This window comes from Notamacropus eugenii, chromosome 4 (genome assembly GCF_028372415.1).
Source record: "Notamacropus eugenii isolate mMacEug1 chromosome 4, mMacEug1.pri_v2, whole genome shotgun sequence".
Taxonomy (NCBI): Eukaryota; Metazoa; Chordata; class Mammalia; order Diprotodontia; family Macropodidae; genus Notamacropus; species Notamacropus eugenii.
In genome coordinates this window covers 27,436,044-27,463,888 of record NC_092875.1, presented here as the reverse complement: position 1 = coordinate 27,463,888, position 27,845 = coordinate 27,436,044, and the positions used below count along the sequence as shown (strand labels likewise).

Below are 27,845 nucleotides of genomic sequence, written 5' to 3'. Positions count from 1 at the left end.
TTTCGCACACCTTGTCAAGGCTACAAAGCAAGGTATTTGAAAAACCAGTCTCCCCAGGATCTGTGACTCACTCAAAAGTAAAAGCTGACAAAAGGCAAGGAAGGAAGCACAATTAGGCCAAGTTCATGGGCATGGCCTTCTGGTTTGTTCCAGTTCAATTAAAGAGACTTCTATTAATCACAAAAAAAGAGGTAAGGCAGTGTGCTGGATACTGAAGATACAGAGAAAAAATGAAGCAATTCCCCGGACCTCAAGATGCGTCTGTTCTAGGGGGACACCACACACACAGACAAGGGAATACCAAGTAGATCTGAATTTTAAGAGGGAGAAAACAATATTATCTGAGGAAGAGGGGAGGGGACTGAGGAAGGTGTGGTGTAGGGAGAGGCCTCAGAGCTGGGCCAACACTTACCTGAGGCTGTTTCCTACTGTAGATAGGGGTAGGGAGAAGAGGGAGAGAGAGGGAGAGAGAGATTAGTATTTACAGTCATTCACTGAGGTTACAACAAGTTCTTAATAAATAGGACATTTTCATAAAAACACAGCAAAAACTGCTCCCACCAAGCTCAGTGGACTTGAGGGCCCTTATGGGAAGCCACGAAACCAATGCGGAGGCTGGGCAAAATCACGCATTTGGTCACAATGGAGAAGCCTATAAAGGCAGGATTTAGGCTGGAAAGGGGGAAGGGAATTCTTTCTCTGGGCTCCCTTTGTGGACACTACCAAGTAGCTCTTACCTTTCAGGCAGATATTTGGACTGTAGTACAATATAAAACCTGAGACTGTTCCCACTCCCAACAGGATCAAAATCACAACTGCTCCTACAATGCCCCCGATGTTCAAAGGTTCTGCAGAAAAAAGACACACGTAAAACACAGCTTGGTTTTTAGGTAGCTAAGTGGTGCGGGTGTTGAATAAGGAGTCAGAAAGACATGAGTTCAAATCCTCCCTTGAACACTTACTAGCTTTGTGACCCTAGCTAAGTGCCTTAACCTTTGTGAGACGTAGTTTTACAGCTCATCTGTGCGATGGAAATCATAATGACAAGCATTTGCTGTGATAATCAAAGGAGATAATATTTGTAAAGTCTAAATAAATGCTGGCTAATATTTCTAGTACCAAGGTACATGATGGAAGTCGTATCACCACCCCTTGGCCTGACCAGCTTCTATTTCTTACTGAGTCACTGACTAGTCCTCTTTGGGTAAGGTTTCTCAGTTTCCTCATCCATAAAATGGAGATAATGTGTTCAAACTCACTCTTGCTGCAGTGCTTCAAGGATCTGTCATCCTTGGTGGATAATGGATGTAGGAAATTCCTTCTACCAAAACAGACTGTGATTTCTCTTGAATGCAATAACTGGTCTTTGAAGGTTTCTGTGACCAAAAAATTCATCATTCAGGGTTGTGCGTGGTTTGTCCTTCGTTCTCAAAGAGGACCATGACACCAAGGCGATGATGACATAACTTGCAATTGACTTTGATTTGAGTGAAAGAGGGATGTGCAAGGTCACCAGTCTCACTTTCTCCTCCAGAGCCATCTGGGTCCAGTGTTCAGATATTCATCAGGACAACTGGAGATGGCCCAGATGCAATGGGACACCCTGGCCCTTTTAAGATAAGGTCTTTTCAGGCTCTCACTTTGAGTGAGGTAACACCCATTCGGTAAATAGGCCCCTTTAAGAAGTGAGTCAAGGAATGGCCTCTTTAAAAAAAAAAATCAAACTAGGAGGGGAAGACCCTCAGGGTTGCTGGCCAAAAGAGAACCAGTTACTATTTACATTCACTCTGAGCCAGGAGGACCCAAAAAATAAAGTACCATTAAGTGGTGCTTGGGAAGGGACCTATTGTTGTCCTATACTTGAGATCCAGAGTAAACTGGGTTTAAGGTTTGGTCTTTTTTGGGAAGAAATCTAACCAGTAACCACCAAGTTAACTAGGTAGCTTTCAGTCATCAAAATTTTCCTTCCTTTGGGCAGAACACCCTCATCCAGGAACCTGCCCAGTGAGGAGCTAGGTCCTTGTCCAGGCAGGTCCTCAGACAATGGACCACTAACATCCTGCCCACCTCACAGGGAAGAATTGGAATGGGATGGGAAGAAGGGGGCAAGCACTGTGCTAAGTGTTGAAACTTCAGAAAGGGACACCAAAGTTACCTGTGGAACTTATGTCGGTCAGTCAGCATATCTCAAGTGCCAACTATATGCCAGGCACTGTGCTAAGTGTATCTAGTCATTTTTAAGAAGTGAAAGATGCCAGTTGAATTCTCTAGAATTCTGGAATTTTTAAGACCAAGTATATGATTGATATGGTTCCTAAACAGCAACAGTTTGTGTAGGGGAGACGACATGTGAATTAGGCACATACTGAAGAGAGAAGAGTGGAAGGCAATCTGAGAGGGGAAATCACTAGCATTTGAGGAGACCTAGCTCACCTCCATCACTTCACGGCCATAACACAAAAGTAAGGGTGTGGGACACTGTATATCGCATATCCCACAGGCTAGTGGGTGGGTCATGGAACTGCTTCCCCATCCCCACCCTTTGCTTTTTTAATCTTTGTTATAAGAGATAGCCCAATGGGTAGGGAAGGAAGATAAGATAGGGTTTAAAATAAATATGGCATAAATCAAAAGGCATCAATAAAAATAAGATTAAAAAATGTGAAAGCACTATGCACATGTATGTAAGAGCTCTCTGAGGGCAGGCATTGGGTTTTGGTTTGTACCATCAACACCTAACTCAGTGCCTGGTACAGAGTAAGCATTTAACAAATGATGATTGATTGGTTGTCTTTGCCTCCCCCGCACACAGTAGGCATTTAATAAATGACCGCTGATTGCCAGCACACAGTAGGCATTTAATAAATGATTACTGATTAGTTGTCTTTGCACCCCACACACTCTCCAGCACAGAATAATATTAGCTAATCATAGTTAACATTTATATCACTTACAATGTACCAGGCACCGTACTAAATGCTTTACAATTATTAACTCATTAATCCTTACAACAATGCAGGGAGATAGGTGCTATTGTTGCCCCACTTTAGAGATGAGGCAACTGGGGCAAATAGAAGTTTAGTGACTTGCCCAGGGTCACACATCTAGTAGATGTCTGAGGTCAGATTTGAACTCAGGTCTTCCAGACTCCAGGTCTAGAACTCTATCTGACTAATTAGGTCCTTAATAAATGCTTGCTGATTGGTTGTCTTTATATCCCCAGCACACAGTAGGTGCTTAATAAATGTTCATTGTCTTTGTATGCCCAACATCCTGATGGCTTTAATAAATACCTGTTCATTGATTGTCATCATATCTCTAGCACCTAGCACAGAGTAGGTAATTAGTCAATGTTTACTCATTGTCTTTGTACCTCTAGTACCTAGCTCTGTGCCTGGCACATAGTAGGCACTTTATAAATGTTTATTGCTTATCTTTCTATCTGCAGCACTTATCTGGCACCTATAGTGCTCAAGGAATTCTTGTCAAATGAATAGATCATATTAGTTTGAACAACAACCCTGGCATCCTTGAGAATCTGCCCTTGCCTCCCCAGGCTTACTGAATGAAGCAACTGGTTTCAGCTGTTTGGCAATGTATGAGGCAGGCAGGGTGGTGGAAAGAACACTGGCTAGGGAGTGAGAGGAGCTGGGTTTGAATCCGGGCTCTGTCACAAACTATAGGTTAAAGAAATCACTTTTCTGAGGCTCAGTTTGCTTTTCTGTAAAAAATTTTTGAGGGGGTGATTAGTCTAGATGACCTTTGAGGTCCCTTCCAGCTTTAAACCTATGATGACTGCGGTCTACCTGCTGTGGAGAAAGCATCACCAAAGCATCACTCTCTTGTCCATTCTAAGATTGGACAACCTTATCTCCTTCCCCTACCATACAGCTCCTGGGAGCCAGCTGTGTCACACTCACTTTTCACAGTCAGCCAGATGTCCACCTCCCTCATCCGCACAGGGTTTTCTGCTCTGCAGACATAAAAGCCTTCATCCACACCCTGGGAACAGTTGAGGATGGTGAGAGTAGAGACTGAGTCCTTGTGTGTTATCAGGTAACGTGAGCTGGGCAGGATCTCCTCCTCTGGCTGAGTGAGATTCCGCAGCCAGGTGATCTTGGCCGAGGGGTTGGCTCCAGACACTTGGCAGGTGAGGGTCACATTGCCTCCCAAGAAGCAGGTCTTCATTGGCTCAGACTGAAGGGTGGGTCCACCTGGTAGTCATAAAGAGAGAGAAAGAAAGACAGATGTTTATACAGCCAAGTTTGAGCTAGCTTGAGATTCAGGGTAAATTCCAGCCAGACTTCTTCCTTACAGGATCACAGAGCTGGATGATACCTGAGAGGCTGTCTAGGCCAACCCCATGCACTTTACAGAGAAGGAAACTGAGGCCCTGAGAGGTTAGGTAAACTGCCTAAAGGAACTGCCAAAGCTTTGAACCTGGGTTCTGACTCCAAGCTAACACACTTTCCATTGTACTTCACTGCCTCCAGAAATCACTTCACTAGGGTTTGGGGAGTAAATAGCAGATGACCACCAAACCACTAGATTGAAAATTCACTCCTTAGCCTTGCTTCTAACACTCTCCAAAATTTGTCTTTGATCTACCAAACTTCGTGGTTTGTTTTTGAGGTAATTGGGGTTAGTTAAGTGATTTGCCCAGGGTCACACAGCTAGCAAGTGTCTGAGGCTAGATTTGAACTTAGGTCCTCCTGACTTGGGGGCCAGTGCTCTATTCACTGTGCCACCTAACTACCCCTAAATATGGCAGTTTTAAAGAGGTCAATTTAGACTTTTCTAACAATGAGAGCTGTCCCAAGGTAGAAGCGCTTGCCTCTGGAGGGGGTGGGTCCCTCTCCTTAGGCATCATTAAGCAGAAGCTGGATGCCCACTTATCAAGGACAAGTTGGCTTAGAATGCACTGAGGACCCTTTTAATTCTCAAATTCTCTGATTCTACCAATGATGCAGAAAGAACATTGGACTTGCAGTGGCAGAACCTGGGTTCCAACCCTGAATTTGGGAAAGTCACCTAACCTGAATTTCCTTACATGTGGATTAATGATCTTTAAGATCTCATTCAGAGATAACCTTCTTTGATCAACCCTATGTCTGCTTTCAGAACCTCTCTGCCCTTAATCTCTTTCCATTTCCAAGTGCCACAAAACTTGAAAGTTAGAAGTTCATTCCTTTGGCTATTGATTTCTCATCTTCCCTAACGGGATAGCAGCTTCTTATATTGTTGATGACCCTGTCCTCTGAGAGGTTCTCTCTCCCCTTGGCTTCTGGGACTCTGCTGTTTCTTTATTCTCTCATCTCTATCACTGCTTCTTTTCAGCTCCAGTCTGTTTGCTGGCTCATCATCTGCCACTAAGAAAGATTTTGTGGGTAGCACACTAGACTTGGAGTCAGGCAGACCTGGGTGCAAATCCTGATCCAGACACTAGCTGTTTAACTACAGACAAGTCACTTAGGCATTCAACTTCATCTGTAAAATGAGGGGGTTGAACTGGATGGTCTCTGAAGTCCTTTGGAGGCAGCTAGGTGGCACCATAGTGCACAGAATGTCCGATTTGGAGTCAGGAAGACTCATCTTCTTGAGTTCAAATCCAGTCACAGACACTTACTAGCTGTGTGACCCTGAGCAAGTCACTTACCCCTGTTTGCCTCAGTTTCCACATCTGTAAAATGAGCTGGAGAAGGAAATGACAAATCATTCCAGCATCTCTGCCAAGAAATTCCCAAATGGGGTCACAAAAAGTGACTCACATCTCACATGACTAAGATTACTAAAAAGTCCCTTCCAGCCCTAAATCTATGATTCCATGATCTTCTTAAGCATGAGTATTCCTTCAGGGTAGGCCCTTTCCTCTTTCTACTCTTTCTTCCTTGGTGATCTCATTTCTACTCATGGGTTTAATGGTCACCTTTATGCAGATGACTCCCATATGGTTATAACCAAACCTGATCTCTCCCCTGAAATACAAACTGGGATTACCAGCTGGTGGATGCTTCCACCCCAATGTCCTAGCAGCATCTCAAACTCAAGAAGTCATCACCTTTTTCCCCCAAACCAACCCATCTTCTAACTGTCCCTAGCTGTATTAAGGGTACTAGAATCCTCCCAGTCATCCAAGTTCATAACCTCAAAGACTTGGCTGACTTTTTCCTCTCCTTAGGTACTCTACACATTAATTTAGCTGTCAAGCCTGGCTTTTAAGATTCTCCAACAGAACCATTCCAGCTGTACATAGAACTCTCTTTCATATATTCTTCTTTCAAGCCATCTAGCCTACTCACTGTTCTCCAAACTCAGCAACCCATTTCCCACCTCCATGTATTTGCATAGGCTACTCTCCATGCTTTGAATGAAAACCTTCCCTATTATCTATCTTTATTCTAAGCACTGAGCAGGTCCCACTACTCCTTCTTGAAGTCCTCCTTGACCTTGTTCCTTCCTCCAGTGCTCTCCATCTCTCTCAAATAATTTACATTTATTTATCGAAGTACAGACTCCCTACTTCATTAAAGAATCGGTTAAAATGTACCTCCTATACAATACAATAGTAATTTGTTGTTCAGTTGTATCCAATTCTTTGTGACCCCAGTTGGAGTTTTCTTGGCAAAGATACTAGAGAAGTTTACTATTTCCTTTTCTAGCCCCTTTTACAGATGAGGAAACTGCAGCAAACAGGGTGAAGTCACTTGCCCAGGGTCACACAGCTAGTAAGAGTCTGAGGCTGGATTTGAACTCAGGGAGATGAGTCTTCCTGACTCGAGTTCTGGTACTCTATGCACTTTGGCGCCACCTAGCTGCCAGTAAGAGTAATAATAACAACAATTAGTCTTTACATAACACTTGAAGATTTGCAAAACATTTTATAAATACTATAGCATTTGATCCTCACAACAGCCTTAGGAGGTAGGGTCTATTATTATCCCCATTTTAAAGATGAAAAAACTGAGGCAGAGTTTCAGCATCTTGCCCAAGATGACAAAGCTAGAAAACATCTCTTGTCACATCTGTGTCACTCAGTGTACCCTAATCCCCACTCCAATTACTTGTTTCTATCCCCTGAGAAGATAGTTCTGTATATTTTGCATGTACTTTTCTGTATACATGCTGCTTCTCTTCAATAGGATGTAAACTTTTCGAGGGCAGGGGCTGTTTCATTTTTACTAGTGCTTAACACATGGTACATGCTTAATAAGTGTTTGTTGAATGAATAAATGTTGTATTCTCCCAGTATTCTCCCAGCTTTTTGAGGGCAGGAATCATTCTGTTTTTATTTTCACATTCCTCAGTATCAAGCACATTATGTACATAGTAGGTCCTTAAGAAAAATAAAAAAAAAAAAATTGGCTTCCTCCCTCTTGAATAATATTAGCCCCTACTTTACAGAGTGATTGTGAGAGTCAAATGAGATAACTTATTTAAGATGTTTTGCAAACCTTAACTCGCTATATAAATCTTAGAGGAAGGGACTGGACCTGTGATTGTACTGATACAGGGAACTCCCAGATGAGAAAATTCCCTTTACCAATGCAGGTCAGCACCTTCTCTGCTCCTTAGAGGGTTGTCTAAAGCAGAAATGACAAACTTCATCACACTGAACCCAAACTAGATTAAAGCATAACTGGGAAATGTTTGACAAAATCAATAAAAATACAATAAAACATAGTTAATATTAGTTTGTAGTTTTTTGAATCACTATGCCACCAGAAGGGATATATGCTTCTATTTGAGTTTGCCACTTCTGGTCTAGAGCCTCAAAAAGTTCAGGGACTTGCCAAAGGTCACACAACCAATATATGTCAGAGGTGGGACTTGAACTCAGGTCAGCCTCATTCTCTCTTCCTGGAATAAAAGTCAATGACTGAGGACGTACTGGGGATGCAAAGACAAAATTGCAGAGTCCCCCATCCTCATGAGGGGAGGTGACGTAGGCAACATGTACAGAGTAGTATAAGATGAACTGAAACAAAGGAAAGATCTGGATAAAGGGCACTAAATTTGGAGTTGGGAGTTCCTGGGTTCAAATACAACCTCAAGCCTTTAACAGCTATGTGACCTGGGTATTTAACCTCTCTGGACTTCAGTTTCCTTATCTGCAAAATGAGATAGCTAGACTCAATGGCCTCTAAGGTCCCTTTCAGCTCAAAATCTACGATACTGACTCTAAGAATATTTGAGAAGGGAGATAAGGTTTTGGGTGGAAGGATCAGGGAAACTTTTATGAAATAAATGGCAACTGAATGAGACCTAAAAAAAGGGAAGGACTCAGGAAGTTCACTACTGGACATATACCCCAAGGAGGTCACAGACAAGGAAACATACAAAAATATCCAGAGCAGGACTACATGACAGCATGAAATAGGAAACAAAGTGGGGGCCCATCAGTTGAAGGCAGCTGAACAAACTACAGAGTATCAATGTAACAGAATGTTTTTACATTGTAACAAACTACATCTATGAGGAATTCAGAGAAACATGAGAAGACTTATAAACTGATGCAGGGTAAAGAAAGTGGACTAAGGAAACTTATACAATGTATACATTGTATACAAACGTATACAATGACAATAATAATGCAGATAAAGCAACACTATAAGGGAGCCATTGTTTGCAACGACCAATTTTAGCACTAGTGTCTAGTCAACTCAGTGGTGTCTGACTTTGAGATCCCATTTGGGGTTTTCTTGGCAAAATACTGGATTAATTTGCCATTTCCTTCTCTAGCTCATTTTACAGATGAGGAAATTGAGGCAATAGGGATTAAATGACTTGCCCAAGGTAACATAGCTAGTAAATGGCTGAGGCTGGATTTGAACTCAGGAAAATGAGTCTTCCTGACTCCAGGCCTGGCACTCTATGCACTATGGTACCACTTAGCAGTCTTAGTACTAGAGTACCCACTAGTATTACTTGGATTGTTTTCAATGACCAATTTTAGTACCAGAATACAAAGAGGGAAACAAACTTCTGAGGTATCTAAGTGGCCCAGTGGATAGAAGCTGGACTCGGCATCAGGAAGGCCTCTATTCAAATTCAATCTTAGATACCTGCTAGCTACATGACCTCAGGCAAGCTGCTAAACTACTCTGTCTACCTCAGTTCCCTCAACTGTAGAATGGGAATAGTAAGAGTACCTATCTCACAGGGTTGCTGTGAAGATCAAATGAGATAATTTTTATAAAGTGCTTGGTGCTTAGTAGGCACTATAAGAATGATTATTTCCTTTTTCCAATAAAGAGGTGGGGCAATAGAGACAGAATATTTAAATGTTGTCTGCTCTCAGAATCAGTCACTTTCTGTTAATTTTACTTAACTGTTTTTCTTTGTTACAAAGGAGGGCTTAGGAACTGACAGTGATGTAAAAAAAAAAAGACATCAAAAAACTTTTGTTTTTTAAAAGAGAAGGATTCTGAAAGTCAGGAATGAAGATTGTGTATTCTATGGGCACATAAAGAAAGAAGGTCATATCTCCTATCCTGGAAAAAAGAAGGACCTTCCTTCTTTAGTGTTTGGCATTTTCCCACATGTGGGCCTTTTCTTGGCTATACCTTTGGGAAACAGGCTCACCAATGGTCAAAATGGAAGTTTTTAGGGATCACTAGACATACAGGTAGAACCAACATACCTGATTAAATGTTTACAAAATTCAACAGAAGGAAAGAAGCGGGTAGAGAGGGGAAGCTCCCAAATACTCCTTGTTTCCTAGGTATCCTATGAAGGAATGGCAACCCCTCTTCCACAGGAGACTCACTTATCTGGACCACGCAGCTGGTCCCCGTCATTCCCGAATCCACGATATGATTCCCAATACACTTGAACTTCTTGCCATCAGACAACTGGGACCGATTGAGTGTCTCTACACCCAAGCTTGAATTGCCCAAGACCAAGCTCCCTGGCTCTTCTGTCCACAGGAAGACAGGATCTGGATACCCTCCAGACCACTGGCAGATGAGCTGTAACATAGACCCCATGGCAGCCGTCTCTGCCCAGCACTGTGGGTCTGACCAAGGAGGATCTGTAAAACACAAGGACAACTCTAGCTGGTTCCCTTTGGCACCAGGTCATCTGTTAACATGACAGGGCTGAGACAACAAAAAGTTCAGCCCCAGTCAGTTATCTTCATATAGCTGAAACCTCTGGCAACTCCAAAAATATAAAAATTCCTTTTTTTCCCCTCTCAAGTAAAGGGAATGGGCAGAAATGTAAACTAAGGGTGAATTTTTATGCCTGGGGCAGTGACTCAAAGTATATACTGAGTTTTGGGGGCAGATAGAGCAGGGTGGGGTAAGGGAAGAGCTCACTCCAGCCCACCCTCTGTTTTCTATTTTAACCCATCATTCTTGTAATGTCCTAACATCTGTTCTTCCCATGCTGTGGGAGGCCTAGAGATACTTTCAGCGCTCTCAAAATTCAGTACCCTGGCAAGTGCCCAGATTACCGTGCCCCAGTTAGCTCTGCAAGTTGGCAAGCTGTGTTTTTTCCATTTATCACAAAACTTTATTCTCTCCTTTAGCAAAAGGACAAGTATCAGTTCCTAAGAAGTATGGACAATGTCTCCCTTTACATATGAGGATTTTCCCTTCTGTAGATTGCAAATATAAAATTTTAATGCAAGGTCTATTTTCCCTTGATATTCATTAGAGTCCTATGTTTTAGCACCGCACAACTGTTGTATGCCTAGGATATTTTAGTACTGATTTTAGCACTCTAATCTTTTTTTGTCCAGGCCTATGACTTCATTTGGTGTGTGAGGCTCCTAGTATGAAAATTCTATCCACTAATGAAGATTGCAAAGCTTCTGTACTTTACAGAGTTAGAATTATCTGGGGCACAGAGAGGTTAAGTAGATTCTTCAGAGTCACGCAGCCTAGTATGTGTCAGGGGCAGGATTTGGACCCAGGTCTTCCTGACTCTACTATACCATGCTGTATTTTTGCTTTTGAGTTGAACCTATAATTTCATTGATATAATGAAAAAACTCTTCTTCCAATGCAGTTATGTTGACTGCTTTGCAAATTACAGTCTGATACTGAGAGGCTGACAGAGATAATGTGAATTTGTGGTTTTCTAAGTTTCTTTCTATTTGCGTTTGACATCACTGCATTCCTCCACCATGACGCCTCCTCTCACGCTGTGTGTAAAGGATGTAGATATAATGGAATAGTGTTATACCAGGAGACAAAGTAAATAGGAAGAATTTGGAAAATCATGAAAAGATTTGTATGAACTGATGCAAAACAAAGAAAGCAGGAAAAGGGGATCAATATATACAATGCCAATAATATAAATGATAAAAGGTCCATAAAACTCTAATGAATTGTAATAAAGAATCTCCATCCTGGAGAAGTGGTACAATGAACCACACCTTTCTCTTCTCAGTAGAGAGGTGGAGGACCTTGGATAAGGAATGGGGCATTACCTATCAGACTTGGCCTGTGTTGATTGGTCTTGCTTAAATGTTATTCTTTGCTAAAAAGGGCTGAGAGGAAGATTAATGGCAAATGATGGGTATAAAAAAAAAAAGACAATGCAATTTTTTTTTTAAGGGAAAGCAATGAATGACAAGGTGGCTGAGTGGACAGAGCACTGGACCTAGGGTCAAGAAGATATGAGTTCAAATCCTGAATCAAACTTCTTACGTACAATACACCAGGAGCTCAGAGGTCACTTTCTGAACTCTCTTGCTGAGCATGTTTGTGGCCAAACACGTGTAATTCCCCTGAAGTGCGGGCGACATGTTCTGGAGCACAAAGTAGCTGAAGATCTCACTGTTGACCCCAAAGGGCTCGCTGCTGGATGCTGGTGGCTGGAAGGACCATTCCACCATGGGTGGTGGGTAGGAGCTGCTGCTGCAGTTGAAGGTTACCCGGGAGCCCCTGGCGACAAAGAGGGAGCCATTCGGATGGATTCCAGTGGGATAGATGTTGATGTCAATCTGGGTGGGACCACCTGAAATGAAGGTGACAAGGAGGAAGGAAAAAATGTCCAAAAGATGGCTTCTAGATAGCTCTAACAAATATGCCCTCCCCTCCAAAAAAGGTGATACAGTTGCCTCCTAATTCCCAAATTCCCTTGTCCTAAAATCTATGGAGAGATATAGAACTTGGATTTCTTTAGTTTAAGAGATTGTATAGTGAAGAAATGCACTCCACCCATTCAGGCTGGCCCCTTTTCTGCAGTTTATAGTCTTAGAGAGTTTCTTAAGGCACAGAGACTTATTCAGGGTGACACAGACAGAATGTAAGAAGCAAGACTTGAATCCAGGTCTTCCTGTCTCTGAGGCTGACTCTCTACCTACTCTACCATACTGCCCATTAGGCCATAAACTCCTTGGGGACAGGGACTATCTTTTGCCTTTTTTTGTATCCCTAGCACTTAGCACAGTGACTGGCATATAGTAGGCACTGTGATATTTTGAAAGTTCTAGAGGAATAACTTCTGAGTAGTCATTTTATTAATAATACTAGCCTTTTAATAAAAGATCAGTGACACTCTTGAATGCCAAAGATAGGTAGGCTCACAGTTTACATGTCTTTGAAAGAACAGGCATACCTACTGGTGGCAATCAACTCTGATTGGCCAACAAGTAATGAGATAATGAATATTATCATGATGGTCTCATTCTAATGAGAGTCTTGGAGATGTGACTTGGATCATCCAAGTCTTGGTCAAAGGGACTTATCAATTTCTGACAAAAGGGAGAATCCAGGTTTTCCCAGACCTGTCGACCTGTTGGCATAAACACAACGAGCAAGAATCCATCCATTAACCTAAACTTAGAATTTCTTTTGTTGTTTTTGATTAGATCTTTGGTATGAGAAGATCTTTACAAGAGATTTTCCACACTAGTTGATTTCTGGATGAGGAAGGAGAAAAGGAGAAAAACCTTCAATAATTCAAAGATACAATGATTTAAGAAATAATTATTAATACAAGAAAGAAATAATCCTTTCTCTCAGCACTTAATAAATGCTTACTGGCTGATTAACTAGAACACACTAAAAAGACTGAGACCTAAAAAAGATCAGCTTAAATTGAGTGCAAGGAAACACAACCAGATATTCATCAAGATGACTGGAGACAGCCCAGGATGCAAAGGGAGACCTTGGCCTTTTTAGGCTAAGGCTGTTAGCAGAGGGGAGAGAGCACTGAACCTGGGAATCAGAAAGACCTGAGTTTGAATCCTCCTTCAGAAACCTACCAGTTCTGTGAACCCGAACAAACAACTTCACTTCTCTCAGTCTCAATTCCTTCATCTATAAAATGAGGATTGTAGTAGCACTTACCTACCAGGGTTGTTGGGAGGATTAAGTGAAATGGTAAATGTAAGGAGTCTGGCAAACCTTAAAGTGATAGATAAATGCTAGCCTCTATATTATTAATGAGTATTCTCTGCCTCCCTAGCTTCAGCTTAAAATCTCCCAACTTTCACCTCAAACTACATTCATTCTAGCAGGTCTGAGGAGTTTTCCCAGGGATATTAAGTTGGACATGGCACCTTGCTATTACAACTCACACAATCTCAGGGTGCTAGGGGTAGGGAGAGATATATTCCCTCCATTCACCACTACAAAGCCCCCACCCATATGCTTACCATTTCAACAAATCAGTCACTTATGACACTGTGTACTCATGAACATGAAACATTTACTAAAAAGGTAAAAGCAATCAATCAAAATTAGCCTAACATTTATTCATCAAAAGCAGAAATAATCCAAGTATGACTAAAACGTGAGTTATACTCTCCCACCAATACACACAGCACATGTGGTAGAGACTGGGCAAGTCTCTTGTGAAGTACCTAAGTGGAGAAACACACTGCCCTGGGCAACTCACAAATGTGGACTGCAGACCTGGAGGTCCAGAAGTCCAGGTGGTATAATGCCTGGAATACCAGCCCTGGAGTTCAAATCTGGTCTCAGATGCTTCCTAGCATTATGGTTTGCCTCAGTTTCCTCAACTGTAAAATAAGGATAATAATAGCACCTGGTTATTTTGAGGATTAACCAAGATATTTGTAAAGCACTTCATACAGTGCCTGATACACTACATAAATGCTAACTATCTCTATTTTTAAATCATCATTATCATCTATCTACTCTAGGAACAGTCTATATCTCATATAATCTGTTCTTCCTGAGCTTTTCCTTTCCCCTTCTAGACAAAGCTCCTTCTCTATGATTCTTGGGCCACTGATGCAGTAAGCTCTTTTAGTAAAACTGTCACATTAGATCATTTCAGTGAAACAGCAGCCCTGAGTCTGGGGTCTGCGGCTTTCTAGGTCTACTCTCTTGGCTGGGCTTTCTCAGTAATAAAAAGCTGCCTGAAGCCAGAGAACTGAACAATTCTGGGGACACTGAGGATCTTCTCTCTTTCTCCAGGCAGGAAAAAGCAACATAAGTTAAGACCATGAGAGTTTCCCCCCTTTTTTGGATGTGGCTAACACTAGAGGGAAGCCACCCCCTTACTTAGCCTCCAATCAGACTCCAAAGCATCTTGCGGGACTTTTCTATCCTTAGTCACGCTCATCCTCTAGATGGTGCTAAAGAGCAAGAAGTTCAACTAACTCTTCACGCACCAGAAGAGGTCCCGGACCTGCACTGAGGTCCAAGCAGTTGCAGAATCCACTAAGGCTTCAATCCATTCTCTCAGCAGACTCAACCCAAGGCAGCTGAATCTCCTGTGCTCTCCAGCAGGAAGCAGGGATCGTTTAAAGATATATCTTTTCTCTTATACCTCAAAAGCCTCAGAATCAAGCTCCATCCCTAACTCAGTTTAGAAAAAACTCAGATTCACAGTTCAGTTAAATATGACCAAATAAAACAATAAATAATTTCCCTCATAGTTACCCAATAATTCTGATTTACAGTGTCTCAGTTATATTCCTCAAAACCTTGAAAAGTCATATGGAAATCAACAGATGGGAAGGAAGGAAGGAAGGAAGGAAGGAAGGAAGGAAGGAAGGAAGGAAGGAAGGAAGGAAGGAAGGAAGGAAGGAAGAAAATAAGCATTTATTGAGTACCTGCTATGTACTGTGCCAGGCATGCTGACAAGCACTTTATAAATCTCTTCTGATCCTTGCAACAACCCTAGAATGTAGGTGCTACCTACATTTTAAGGGGAAAGAAACAGGCAGACAACTATACGAATAAAAACATAACCTTTTCATACAAATAAAGTTAGATCTAAATAGCTGAAGTTACATTTATTGTTCATGGGTAGGTAAAGCAAACATCATTAAAAAATGAACATTTTACCTAAATAATCTATTTATGAAATGCCATCCCAATTAAATTACCCAAAAATTATCTTAATGAGTTAGAAAAAAATAATAATAAAGTTCATTTAGAAGAACAAAAGGTCAGGAACTTAAAGGAAACGGGGGGGAAGAGATGTAAAGGAAGCAAATTTAATAGTATCAGACCTTAAACCTTTTCATAAGGTGAGAGCATTGTTAAAATGTAAAATTAATCATTTTGATTATTTTAAATCAAAATTTCCTTGTATCAATAAAACCTGTGGAGCCAAGAATAGAAGGGATGCAGAAAATTGGGGAGAAACTTCCATAGACAATCTCTCAAATAGAATGGGATTGGGTTGGAATATTGTTGTGGTGTAGGAAATGATGAGCTGGTTGATTTAGAAAACCATGGGAAGATTTAGACTTATGAAGGAAGATGCTACCCATCTTCAGAGAAACAGACAACAAGCAGAAATAAGCATAGTGTGGTGTTATATGTCTGAGTATATATGTGTATATACATATATATAGTGTACATATATATATAGTGTGTGTGTTTATATCTATGTGTATATATATGTGTGTGTTTATAGATATCTATGTGTATATATATGTGTGTGTGTGTGAGTATATACATGTATGCGGGTGTATGTATACACACACACATATATCCACACTTAATTGTACACATCGGGGGGGGAGGAAAAAAAGCAAAAAGTAAAAAGTTAACGGCAAAGAACAAAAGAAAACCTACAAGGAAGCACAGAAAAGCTGGACAGCTTTGAAAACAACGTGTAATATTTATGAAATAGGTTTTCTTGAAATGGAAATGCATTGCTACAATCTGAATCCGCTCTTACGTTCTGTTGTGTACATGGCAATTTTCTTTATTTAAAATAAATTGAAATTTAAATACATTTAAATAGTTTAAAATAAATTTAAAGTTTAAAATATTTAAATTTAAATATGTTTTAAATTAAATAATTTTAAAATAAATTTTTAAAAAATTTTTTGAAGAGAAAAAGAAACAGGCAGACAGAAGTTAAGTGACTTGCCCAGGGTCACATGTCTGAGGTTGAATTCGAACTCAGATATTCCTGACTCCAGGTCCAGTGCTCTATCCACTATGCCACCTCTAACTGTCCCAACAATGCCTTGCAGACATCCCCACCTTCAGTCCACAACATTTGTCTTTAAGCTGCTTTGAAATAGGTCCTCTCACTGTTTCTGATAAAGTTAGCCCTTCACAGCAATGCAAGGACCTAAAACATTGACCTAAAACATTTCCAAAGGACTCGATGAAAATGCCATCCGCATGCAGAGAAGGAACTGTAGAATTGGAACGCAGAATGAAGCAGACTATTTTCTCTTGTGCTATGTTTTGTTTTGGTTTGGTTTTCCTCATAGTTTCTCCCATTTGTTTTAATTTTTCTATGCAACATGACTTATGTGAGAATGTGTTCAAAAAAATGCATGTGTAGAACCCATGTAAGATTGCATGCCGTCTTGGGGAGGGAGAGAGGGGGAGAAAATTTAAAACTAATGGAAGTGATTGTTGAAAACTGAAAACAAATAAATTAATTTTTTAAAAATTTTAAAAAATAGATTCTCTCAGCACATTTATCTATGGCATAGTTTTTTCTTAGGCCTTCAGAACTGTTTTCAGGCTGTTCTTAACACAAATATCTGAATTCTGCCTTTTTGGCAAAAAAAATCATCTATTTAGTTCATATAGGTCATGCCCTATAATAGCATCTCCCACCTCCATGCCTTTGCACAGGCTGTCCCTCCCACTTGGAATGCACACCCTTCCCACCTCCACCTCTTAGAATCCCTAGCTTCCTTCAAGGCTCACCTTAAGAATCACCTCCTCTGTGAAGACTTTCCTGATTCTCCCAATTGCCAATGCTCTCTCCCTCTTCAAATTGCCATCCATTTATTTATCTGTGTGTGTGTTGCTCCCCACCCAGTAAATGTAAAATCCTTGAAGGCAACAACTGTTTCATGTCTTCATACCTCCAGAGCCTGGCACTCTGCCTGGCACACAGCTAGGCATTCATTTGTTGAACAGAATTGAAGAAATGTTTCCTAAATGAATGAATGAATGAATGCCTATCCAAACAGTGATGACTTTGACCCTCTTTATCAACTGTCCTTGAGTACATCCCCTCCCATGTTGTATAAGCCATGGGGGCAATGGAAGAGAAAGAAGATACCCATCTTTCTTTTTTGTTTACAACAACCACTTAGCCACCAAGCAAGATACATTCAATTTATTTACATCAGCAGGACAAAACAACTTGGATTTTCTCCACCTGGCCAACTCAGCTTTTAAGTGCCACATTCACAGTTTGGCATGCCAGAATGGCACAGAGCGCTGGACATGAAGATATCTGGGTTTTAATTCTGCCTTAAAGACTGTATGTCCCTAATGGAATTACTTAACTTCTCAAAACCTCAATGTTCTCATCTGTAAAATGGAGACAATGCTACTTGCATTACTGATCTACTTTTCAGGGTTATTGTGAGGAAGGTCCTGAGTAGAACTTTTAAAACTCTATCAATGTTTACTATTATTATCACTGGCATCATCAACCCCCAGGGTCATTGAATGTTTAACAACTTTGAGGAAGGCAGGAGTGATGGATAAATCTATTGGTCTTCCTTAGCTATTCAGGTAGGCCTATAGAGTAGAAGGTGTGGTGATAAATTTTGAGTTGTCCTTAGGATACTATTCCCTCAGCCCAGATCATGAGATGCAGTATATTCTGACTGGTCAACATTCTTATTAGCACCCCCTTAGGAAGGGTGAGGCTCAGAATCTGGCTCCTAGGTTCCTCCTGGGCTCTCACGATCCTTCCTCTCAAATCTGATTTGGTCCTCCTAGAAAGATCGCCCAAGCAATAGCCAAGGCACCCTCCCCCTGCCCCATACCTGCCCTACCTCTCTGCCTTCTAGGTACAAGCAGATGGAGGAAAGGATTGCTTGCTGGTGCATGACCGATTCTTCCTCAGATAATCAGAATCTGTCATTTTATCAGGATGGAGAGTTCCCGGTATGAGAGTACCCTTCCCCAATGTGATTTACAACCTATCATCAATCAGCTGATCAATCAATAAATATTTATTAAGTACCTGTTATGTGCCAGGCACTATACTATGTGCTGGGGATACCAAAAAAGGAAAAGATAGTGCAGTAGATGAGCTCAAGCTAACTCAGCCAGGGTCACACAACTAGTAAGTGGCAGAAATAACAACACCTTCAAACACAGACCTTCCTGCCACCAAAGCCAATACTCTATCCACAGACACGCGCTGCCTCTTAGATGTCTGGACTTTCCCTTTATAACTGTATTCTTTCTTCCCTTCCCTTTTCTTTCTTTTTAAATTTCACTGATGTTTCCCATGGACCCCATCCCACTAACCCCACAACAGAACTCTCCTTCATTTAAAAAAAAAGTGGGGTAAGCAAAATAAATTATCATTGTCCAAGTCTGAAAGTGTACATTTCATTCCCCGCTGTAGGCTGCCATGTCTCTACTGCATGCCTCTTGGTTTTAACCCACACAAAAGAAGAGACTAGACTAGAACAGAAGTTTCCTGAGAGCAGGAACTCTTTTTCCTCCCTCCCTCTCTCTCCCTCTCTCTCTCTCTCTCTCTCTCTCTCTCTCTCTCTCTCTCTCTCTCTCTCTTCCTGTAACCCCTGCTCCTAGTACAGTGCTTGGCACACAGTAAGTTCATAGTAAGTCTGGTATGAACACAATCACAGAATCTCAGAGCAGAAAAGACCTTCTTTAGAGGCCATTTTGTCCAACCCATACCTGGAAAAAAAAAAAAACAAGTTCTTATAACAAAATAAGTAGTCACCTATTCTCTGCTTAAAGACATGCTGTAAAGAAGCCCTATCTGCCAAGGCATTAGCTCTACTCTGGGCCAGTTCTCGAAGCTAGGAATTTTCGCCCTGACATCTAGCATAAATTTGCCTCTACAATTTCCACCTGGGACTCCTCATCCTGCCTTCCAGCCAAGCAGAACAAGACTAATCCTTCTCCCAAGCGACAACCCCTCAGACACCTGGAGACAGCAAAGCTGATCTTTGTGTGGAATGGACACAGGGCCCTTCCCCACTCTGGATGCCCTTCTCTGGACACACATCAGCTTATCAATGCTCTCCCTAAAATGTGGCACCCAGAACTAAATCATCATTTCCAGTTTCAGATGATTTAACAAGGCACAAAACAATCCTTCCCTGGATAAAAGACACCCTCACCTGGCCACAGCCTGAGATCTTTCTTCATCCCATCCAACATTCTCCTTTTCAGCTTCATATGGCCCCAGTGGGGAAAGTTCTTGACAACCACAATGGCAGAACCTGGCTGTGCCAAATGGTACCAGCCCAGGTAAAAGGCAGCGGCCCTGTTGAGCTCATGCTCCAGAGTCACCTCAACCTAGGCAGGGAAGATGGCTCATAACAAAGGTAAGGAAGGAATGAAAGGAAAGGACAAGTGTTTATTAAGCTCCTGCTATGTGCTAGGCACCATGCTAAGCACATTTGATCCTTAAAACAACTCTATGAGGTAGGTGTTTTTACTATCTCCACTTTTACATTTGAGGAAATTGAGGCTGATAGGTCAAGTGATTTACCCAGGGAAGTGTCTGAAGCTGGATATGAACTCAGAACTTCCTGACTCCAGGCTCAGTGCTCCATCTAATGAACCACCAACCAGACAACAACTAGCATAGGCATTCCCAAATGAGAGTCATCCATCCCTATCCCAACAGCTTTCTGGGGGGACAGTGTTATGGAAAAATTGCTAAATTTAGACCTTGGATTCAAATCCTGACACTAAATATATTAGCTATGTGAATCTGAGTAATTAATTTCACCTCTCTAAGCCTCAGTTTCCTTATCTGGATGATGACTGATGATGATGATGATGATGATGATGACAATGATGTCTGCACTACCTACATCACAGAGGCTGTGAAATGCTTTATAATCCTTAAAATGCCATGAAAATGAGTTATCATCATTGTATCATCAAGCCACTGCTGTTTCTGCTGCCTCCAATATAGCTAATGGTCTTGACCAGAAATTCCCTACATAGACCAATGCCTAGGATTTCCAAGTCTAACATTTCCTTGCTGACTCCTAAGGAAAAAACAGCCCAGACACGGGATCTAGGTAAAGCGACCATTGGATATGAGGGGAGGTGATAGTCCCAATGTACTCTGCCCAGGTCTAACACGCAGAATTACTGTGTTCAGTTCTGGGACCACTTCTTAGGAAGAACCAGCCCAGACACAGGATCCAGGTAAAGCGACCATTGGATATGAGGGAGGTGATGCACTCTGCCCAGGTCTAACACCTGGAGTTACTGTGTTCAGTTCTGGGTCCCACTTCTTAGGAAGGAAGTTGAAGAAGGACTACGATAATGAAGAGTGCTGGTTGAAGTAACTAGGGATGCTTAGACTGGAAAAGCTAAGGAAAGACCTGAGAGCTGTCTTCAAGCAGTTAAAGGGCTACGCTGGGGAAGATGGATTGGACTTCTTCCTGTTGGTCTTAGAGAAAGAAGGAGGAAGAATGAGGGAAAATTGCATTTAGGTTTGTTACAAAGAAAGTCATCCTAATGGTGAGTTATTCCAAAGCCAAATGGACTCCCTTGAGAGGTAACCAGGTTCTCCTTTACTGGAGGTCTTTAAGAAATGGATAGCCATTTGTTGGGCATATTGTCAAGAGGATTCATAATTTATTATTGGGCTCTGTGGCTTCTGATACTAAGAACCTGTGATTCTATGACCTCAGTGAAATCCTTGATGGTCTGACTCAAACTTGCTCTCCGAACATATAAGCAGTTATATGATGATACAGGCATAGAGCGTATTTATACTTGGAACATATTTCTTTCCTTTTCCTCTTTGCTCCCCAAGGGGCCCCCCATGCCTGCTATACCAGTCCTTGCACACAACACAGACACACCCACAAACCTGTCCCAACCTGTATATGTGGACACGCATATGCTCCAGATCCAATCGGCAAATTCCTTCTCTGCCCTCACCTGGCCACCTTACCAAACACTGGTGGACTTTTTCTATCCAAAATGGGAGTTTTTGAAAAAGGAGAAGGGGTGGTTGGGCAGGGGGGTGATTATCATAGGAATAAGAGCTGGGAGAGGCATTTGTAACCATCTGGTCCAATGACTTCATTTTACCAAGCAGGAAGAAGCAGACCTCTAAGTGATGGCCAGATATCCAAGGATCAGTGCAGCTATGCACAAAGAGGTTCATGAGTCATTTGGCTGACCACTAGGTGATGAATATTTTAGCCACAGCAGATATAAATGGAGTGATACGGAACAATCCCAGGGTATCAACCAGAAGAGACCTCAGAAGCTATTTAGGTCTAGCCCAGAACTAAAAAATGATCCTCTCAACATTAGGTGATGAATTTTTTAAGCTTCAGAGGTCCATGAGAGAAAGACTCTGTCCTCAGGGATCTGATTTTCCTATCCTACTCAATGGATCATCCAGTGAGGGAGCCAAGGCCCCGGAAATTTAAGTGAGTTTCCTGAGGTCACACTGGTAGTAAGAGGCAGAGCTGGAATTAGAACCTACTTCTTCTGGCTCCAAATCCAAGGCTCTTTCCACTTCAATGTCCATTTGGTCTCATAATGCCCTCCCCCCACAAGGGCCAGGCTTCTGCTCATTTTACAAATGAGCAAACTGAGACACAGAGCAGTTACACAATCAGGTTACTTTAATCAAAGCTCTTCCCTTAGACTTTACTTCCTGAATGCAAAGGGGCTGAATGGAAATAAATCTTCCACCCTTTGTGTCCCACACCAAGTTCACAGAGATATCCAGTGGGTCAAAGACTTGCAAACATGACTTGTGGGGATGATACTTCACAGCTTTCTCTACTTTTTCTACTTTTCTTGTCCCAAACATAAAACAAACATAGGCCATTCATAGGCTTACAGAAAAATAGACTTTTGTTACTTACTGGCTACCAGCAGTTGGACCCTGTGTTCCAGGTGGTCTCCCAGGGTCTCATTCAGGACTTCCCGACAGGTATAGTTCCCCTCATCCTGTGGGCCCAGCCCTGTGATATGTAAGGAACTGGCATTCACCAGGGAGTAGCGGGACTCAGGTGGGAGGGTTGTGTTGGAAGAAAGGAGAAAGGTAGCTTCAGGCTTGTTCCTATACCAGCTCACCAGGCCCCCAGGGCTGGAGGTGTTACTACAAGGTATGGTAATGTTCTCTTGTTCTTCTCCAATAAATACAGCTTTGGTTTCTGCAAAGGAGAGAAGCCAGATGGTTAGCACCACTCTGAAATAAATGGCCAGTCACCTGAGATATTCTCATGGCTATGACATTTTCCCCACATCCAATAAGCAATTTTAAAAGGGGAAAATGCAGAGAGCCACCACTTTAGATCAGAGGCCAAGGGGGCAGTACGATGATTACAAGCAGCTTAGCTAATAACATTGCTAATTAACTCATCATATCCTCTCTATGATAAAATACAAACTCCCCAGTTTAGTACTCAAAGCCCTCCACGGGCTGGATTTAACCGACCTCTCTGAATTTATTTTACATACGTGCAACCTTCCAACATAACTGCACAACTAGCTGTCCTCCAAAGTCAACAGTAAAGCTTTGGAATCCTCAGTGCCTTTAGCTGTCCCCCATGTTTGGAATGTACTATCTCTTCAAATCCATCCTTCAGAATCTTTATCATCCTTTAAGGCTGACCTCAGACATTACTTAAGTGAAGCATTCCCTGACTCCACCCCTTGCCTAAAGATGTGACCATTCTCTGCCTTTTCAAATCACCTTGCATTTATTTATTAGGTTATATGTCAGAAATGAACTCATTTCTATAATGCTTTGAACTTTGCAAAATATTTCCTGGATACAATCCTACAGGATGGGAAGTGAAAGTTTTACCACACTCATTTTACAGAAGGAGAAATCATGGTTGTGCAAACAAAGTCATATAACTAAGGTAGGATTAGAACCCGGGTCTTTTCAACTCCAAGTTCTATGCTCTACCCATTACACCAGACTACTTCTCAATCACCCAGTATGGAATCCTTGAAGGCAGGACTGTGTCATTGTGGTCTTGGTAATCCCAGAACTCAGCACCATGCCTTGTATACCGGTGGAGCTTAAAAAGTGTTTGAAGAATGAAGAAGTGCTTGAAGTTTGCCACTCCTTCACCTCAGCAGACCCTAGCGCCAGACCAAAGGGCAGGATTTGGCATCTTGGGATAGCAGGTAAAACGGTTTAGTCCTAGTCTCATCACAGTAGGCTCTGTCTCTGCCAGTCACTCAGTAAGCATCAGACACTGAATTGCCAGGCTTTTGAACCCTACTGCAGAGAGCACAGTTTCAATGGGCTGGCCATGTTTGAATGCCAAAGGTACGCTTGCCTAAAAAACTGTTTTACAGAGAACTCATGCAAAGCAAGCACTCACATGGCAGTCAAAAGAAGCAACCCAAGGCCATTCTCAAGGTCTCTCTGAAGAATTTGGAAATTTATTGTGTGTCATGGGAGACTGGCACAGGACTGCCCAGTATCAGAGAAAGTGCAGTGTTCTATAGGCAAAGTAGAATTAAAGGAGCTCAAAAGAAACATGAAATGCACAAATTTAGAGAATCCACCCCAAATGTTCACATGGAGTATTTGTGATAGAGCATTCCTGAGCTCCTACGGGTCTGATCAGCCACAGTCAGACACACTGTTCCTTAACCCCAACATAGTGATGTCATTTTGGTCCCCTTAAGGACAACAACCAAACAACCATGTGTCAGGCACTAGGAGCTGGGTGTTGAGAACCCAAAGATAAAAATGAAACAGTCCCTGACCTCAAGGAGTTTAAATTCTATCAAGAGACACAATAAAATGAATAAACATGATTTTAGGAGAGGGAATACATTAGCCGCTGGAGGGCACTGGGAAAAGCTTCACGTACAAAGTGGACCTTGAACTGAGATCTGAAGGGAGTGAGGGATTTTGTGGAACCAGACGTGAAGAGGGTGCACATCTCAGGTATGGAGGGACAGTGACATGGAGAGGAGAGATGGAGTATGGTGTGAACAGAACAGGAAGCAAGTCAACTGGGTTGGATACTGGCAAGAAGGGGAGACATATAATAAACAGTCAGGAAAAGGAGATTGGAGCCAGATTGGGAAGGATTTCAAATGCCAATCAGAGGAGTTTGTATTTTATCCTATAGAGGGGCAATAGGGAACCACTGGAGTTTACTGAATGACAGGGACATGGAGAGAACTATGTTTTTGGAACATCAATTTGGCAGAAGTGTGTAGAAAAATTCCATGCAGAGGAAAACCCCCTCCACCCTTTAGCAGGGGATCCTGAGGCATTTCTGTGGCCAAAAAAGAAAAAAAAATTGGGGGGCGGGGAGGGTTTTGGTTTATTTATTATTTTCAGTTGTTTTGTTTTTTCCTAAGGGTCATCTGAGTAATGAACCTCTTTGCTCAGAGCTAAGATGATCCTCAGGATAAAAGAGAATCTCACTCAAAGCCTCTTCAATTTGGTAGGATTTGTGTGTATGTGTGTGTGTATATCTTTAAAGGATTAAAAGTACGTGTTTGTTTATTATTTACGTTTTACATATTATATTATACACACACATACACACACACATACACATGCACACATATAAGTCTGCTCGTGACAGCTTGTTTCCAGCACTCTGTGACCCAATTTTGGGTTTTCTTGGCAGAGATACTGGAGGGGTTTGCTATTTCCTTCTTCAGATCATTTTACAGATGAGGAAACTGAGGCAAACAGGGTGAAGTGACTTGCCCCGGGTCACACAGCTAGTAAGTTTCTGAGGTCAGATTTGAACTCAGGAAGATGAGTCTTCCTGATTTCAGGCCTGGCACTCTATCCACTTCACCACCTAGCTGCCCATCAGTGTATAAAGTAGTCACTTAATAAATGCTTGTTGAACTGAATTGAATATTCTGAATCCCTATCAACCTACCAGAGCAGGCTTGCTGGATCCTATTTTCATCTCTATCCCCCTAGAAACCCCGAGAGTGGTCATCACCATTTTCATCAAGAGATAGTTGGTTGGACATGTATAAGTGATGTTACACCCCTTGCCTCCTCAGTGGGTTGGAGGAGGGACAGGCAGGAGAGAGGGAATTCAGAACTCAATTTTTTTTAAATGAATGTTAAACAAAAATAAAGAATAATTTTTTTTTTTTAGAAAGAGAGAGTTGGTATGGTGATCTTAGAGAGTCAGAAGAGGTTTGGATTCAAATCTTTGCTCCAACACTTGCCAACCATATGACTTTGTATTAGAAACAATTCCCTTTTCAGTCAATTTTTTTCTCTTTAAATGGGAAAAGTAGCAAGTGAGAAACAGGATCACAGACTGAGAACTGCAAGAGAACTTTGAGGACATTGGGTAGGGCTCATTTGCTCAGCGAGAAGTCCGGCTAGTTAGGAAAGGGTTCTATAAAACTCACAGTACTTGGGGAACGTGACAGATGATAATAATCCCCTCTCTAGCGCACTATATGGCTTACAGAGAATGAGTATGTCCATCCCATTTTACAGACAGAGAATCTGGGGTAGCAAAGGATAAACATATGTCTTTCAAAGTCCTTTTGGCTCCTAAATTCTGGGAAAGAGAAGGGGAAGGGCATGCAGTGGTGGAAAGAGACTGGGTTTTTTTTCTCTCTGACCCCCTCCCTATCCCCTAGCTGCCTCTCTGTGCTTTATGTATTATTAAAAGTTGGCTTCTGGCTTGGATGTAAAACTTTCATCTCCAGGAGGAAAAGTATTCTATTTGAAAACTTCCAGAATAAGGGAAAGGAAACTAATTTTGGATCCAGAGGGGTAAGGCTTTGCCACTGGCTACCTTCCTGACAGGGAGCAAGTCACCTTCCCAATCAGGTCTCAATTTTCTCATCTGTAAAACCCAGGGACTGGACTAAATGACCTCTAAAGTTCCCCTTCTGGCTCTGATCTGAATCTTGGAATTAAATAAAACTCCCTTAATAGTCCGGTCCAGGAGGGGTACAAAGGGCCGGAGCCTGGGGGTGGGGGCGGGGCGGAGGGGGAAAACAGACCAGGAGCGTAGGAGTGGGGCGGAGGAGGAGGAGTAAACAGGCCAGGAGCCTGGGGGTGAGGAAGGAGGGGGGCGTGTCTGGAAGTCTGTGTATTTACAGACAACCATAACAAGTCAGTGGGAAAGAAAGAATTAGTTCCCAGCCTAGTTCTAGACAGGGCGGCTTGTAAAACCGAGACAGAGTTCAGGATGGACGATCTCAAAGCGCCCCCCCCCCCACACACACACCCTCACACACGCACACACAAACACACACGCGAGCGTTCCTTTGGAGAGCTCCAGGACTGCCAGTTTCCAGTCCCGCAGAGCCCACACCCCTGGCTGTCAATATCACCCGCCGGAAGGGGGTGGGGGGGACGGACGGAATTCCTGCTCTGGCCAGGAGGGGACCAACCACCCCGAAGCCCCAGATCCCCAAGGGACGGCTGAGGCTCCAGATCTGGCAGCTCTCGAAAGAAACTACTGGAAGCGCAGCGACAGGAAGCTGGGCACAGGGGCAGAGGCAGTGCGTCAGCCCCCCTGCCCTGCCTGGCTCAGCCCTTCCTGGCCTTGCCTTGGCCAGGGTTTGGAAAGCTCAGCCCTTCCTGCTACTTCTGGAAAAGTGTGCCTGCCTGTCCAGATACCGACTCGCCTCCCTCCCTCCCTCCCTTCCCCAGACTCAGGTACCTGAAGGAACGCGGTTTGCGGAGGACTGCTCGCAGAGGAAGAGGAGGAGGAGGAGGAGAGGTGCGGGCACCCTGCCTCGGGGCATCTCGTTCTCGGCTTCAGTGACTCTAGGGCTGCAGGGGTGCAGAGAGCAGCACACGGCGGAGCAAGCGGGCACAGTGCAGGCTGACCCGGGGAGTTCAGCGCTCCGGGCGCTCTTGGCACAGAGCTTCGCCCGCGCTCGGGGGCTCTGCCAAGATGCTGGGGCTGGGGGAGGAGCTGTCGGACTCCCCAGGGGCCAGGAGGCTCAGAGCTCTCCCCAGCCCGCCCCTGGGAAGCTAGCACGCTCGCCCTCTCGGCCCACCGGCCCGCTCACTCCCTCACACACACACAGAGCAGCGGGACCGCAGGCTGGATGCTCTGTGTGTCCATCGGTCAGTCTGTCTGTCTGTGGGTCAGTCCAGGCCTAACCCGCCTCCCTCCGCAGAGATGCTCGGAGCCTTCCTTAGCCCAACTTCCTCTTCTAGTTCTGGGGGGCCGGCCGGGTAGGCGGGCACCGATCCGGACTAGCCTCACCCGGGGCCTGTGAGGTGTGGAGTCAGCCCAGGCGGAGGAGGGGCCGAGCCGTCGGACCCGCCTCCGCTCCCCCTTCCCTCCTCCCACCCCACTCTCTCCAGGCTGGCAGTCCTGCCCCGCCCCCGCCCAAGGCAAGCTGATCTCTGATCCCAAGAGGAAAGCTGGCATCCAGGGCGCACCCCGCCCCAGGGAGACAGAGTGAAAAGGTCCTGCCAGCTTGCCAGCCTGCCCACTCTGAGCTGACTCCCTGGCTTGACAA

The 27,845-nt window shown here is 43.1% G+C and overlaps 1 protein-coding gene across 6 annotated transcripts in view; it reads right to left on the bottom strand.

The window, feature by feature from the left end:
- VSIG10 (V-set and immunoglobulin domain containing 10) overlaps nucleotides 1-27,612 on the bottom strand; it is a 35,644-nt gene extending 8,032 nt beyond the window's left edge. For all 6 annotated transcript variants that reach the window (XR_011965306.1, XR_011965304.1, XR_011965305.1 and 3 more), the window contains exons 1-7: nucleotides 27,032-27,612; nucleotides 22,259-22,549; nucleotides 11,659-11,964; nucleotides 9,767-10,030; nucleotides 3,921-4,214; nucleotides 738-848; nucleotides 413-428 (exon numbers count right to left, since the gene is read on the bottom strand). Coding sequence is in view for 2 of the 6 variants with exons in the window: in XM_072600310.1 (XP_072456411.1) it covers nucleotides 413-428; nucleotides 738-848; nucleotides 3,921-4,214; nucleotides 9,767-10,030; nucleotides 11,659-11,964; nucleotides 22,259-22,549; nucleotides 27,032-27,116 (1,367 nt within the window). In the remaining 4 variants the exon portion in view is untranslated. The remainder of the gene's footprint in view (nucleotides 1-412; nucleotides 429-737; nucleotides 849-3,920; nucleotides 4,215-9,766; nucleotides 10,031-11,658; nucleotides 11,965-22,258; nucleotides 22,550-27,031) is intronic.
- Nucleotides 27,613-27,845: the final 233 nt, after the last annotated feature.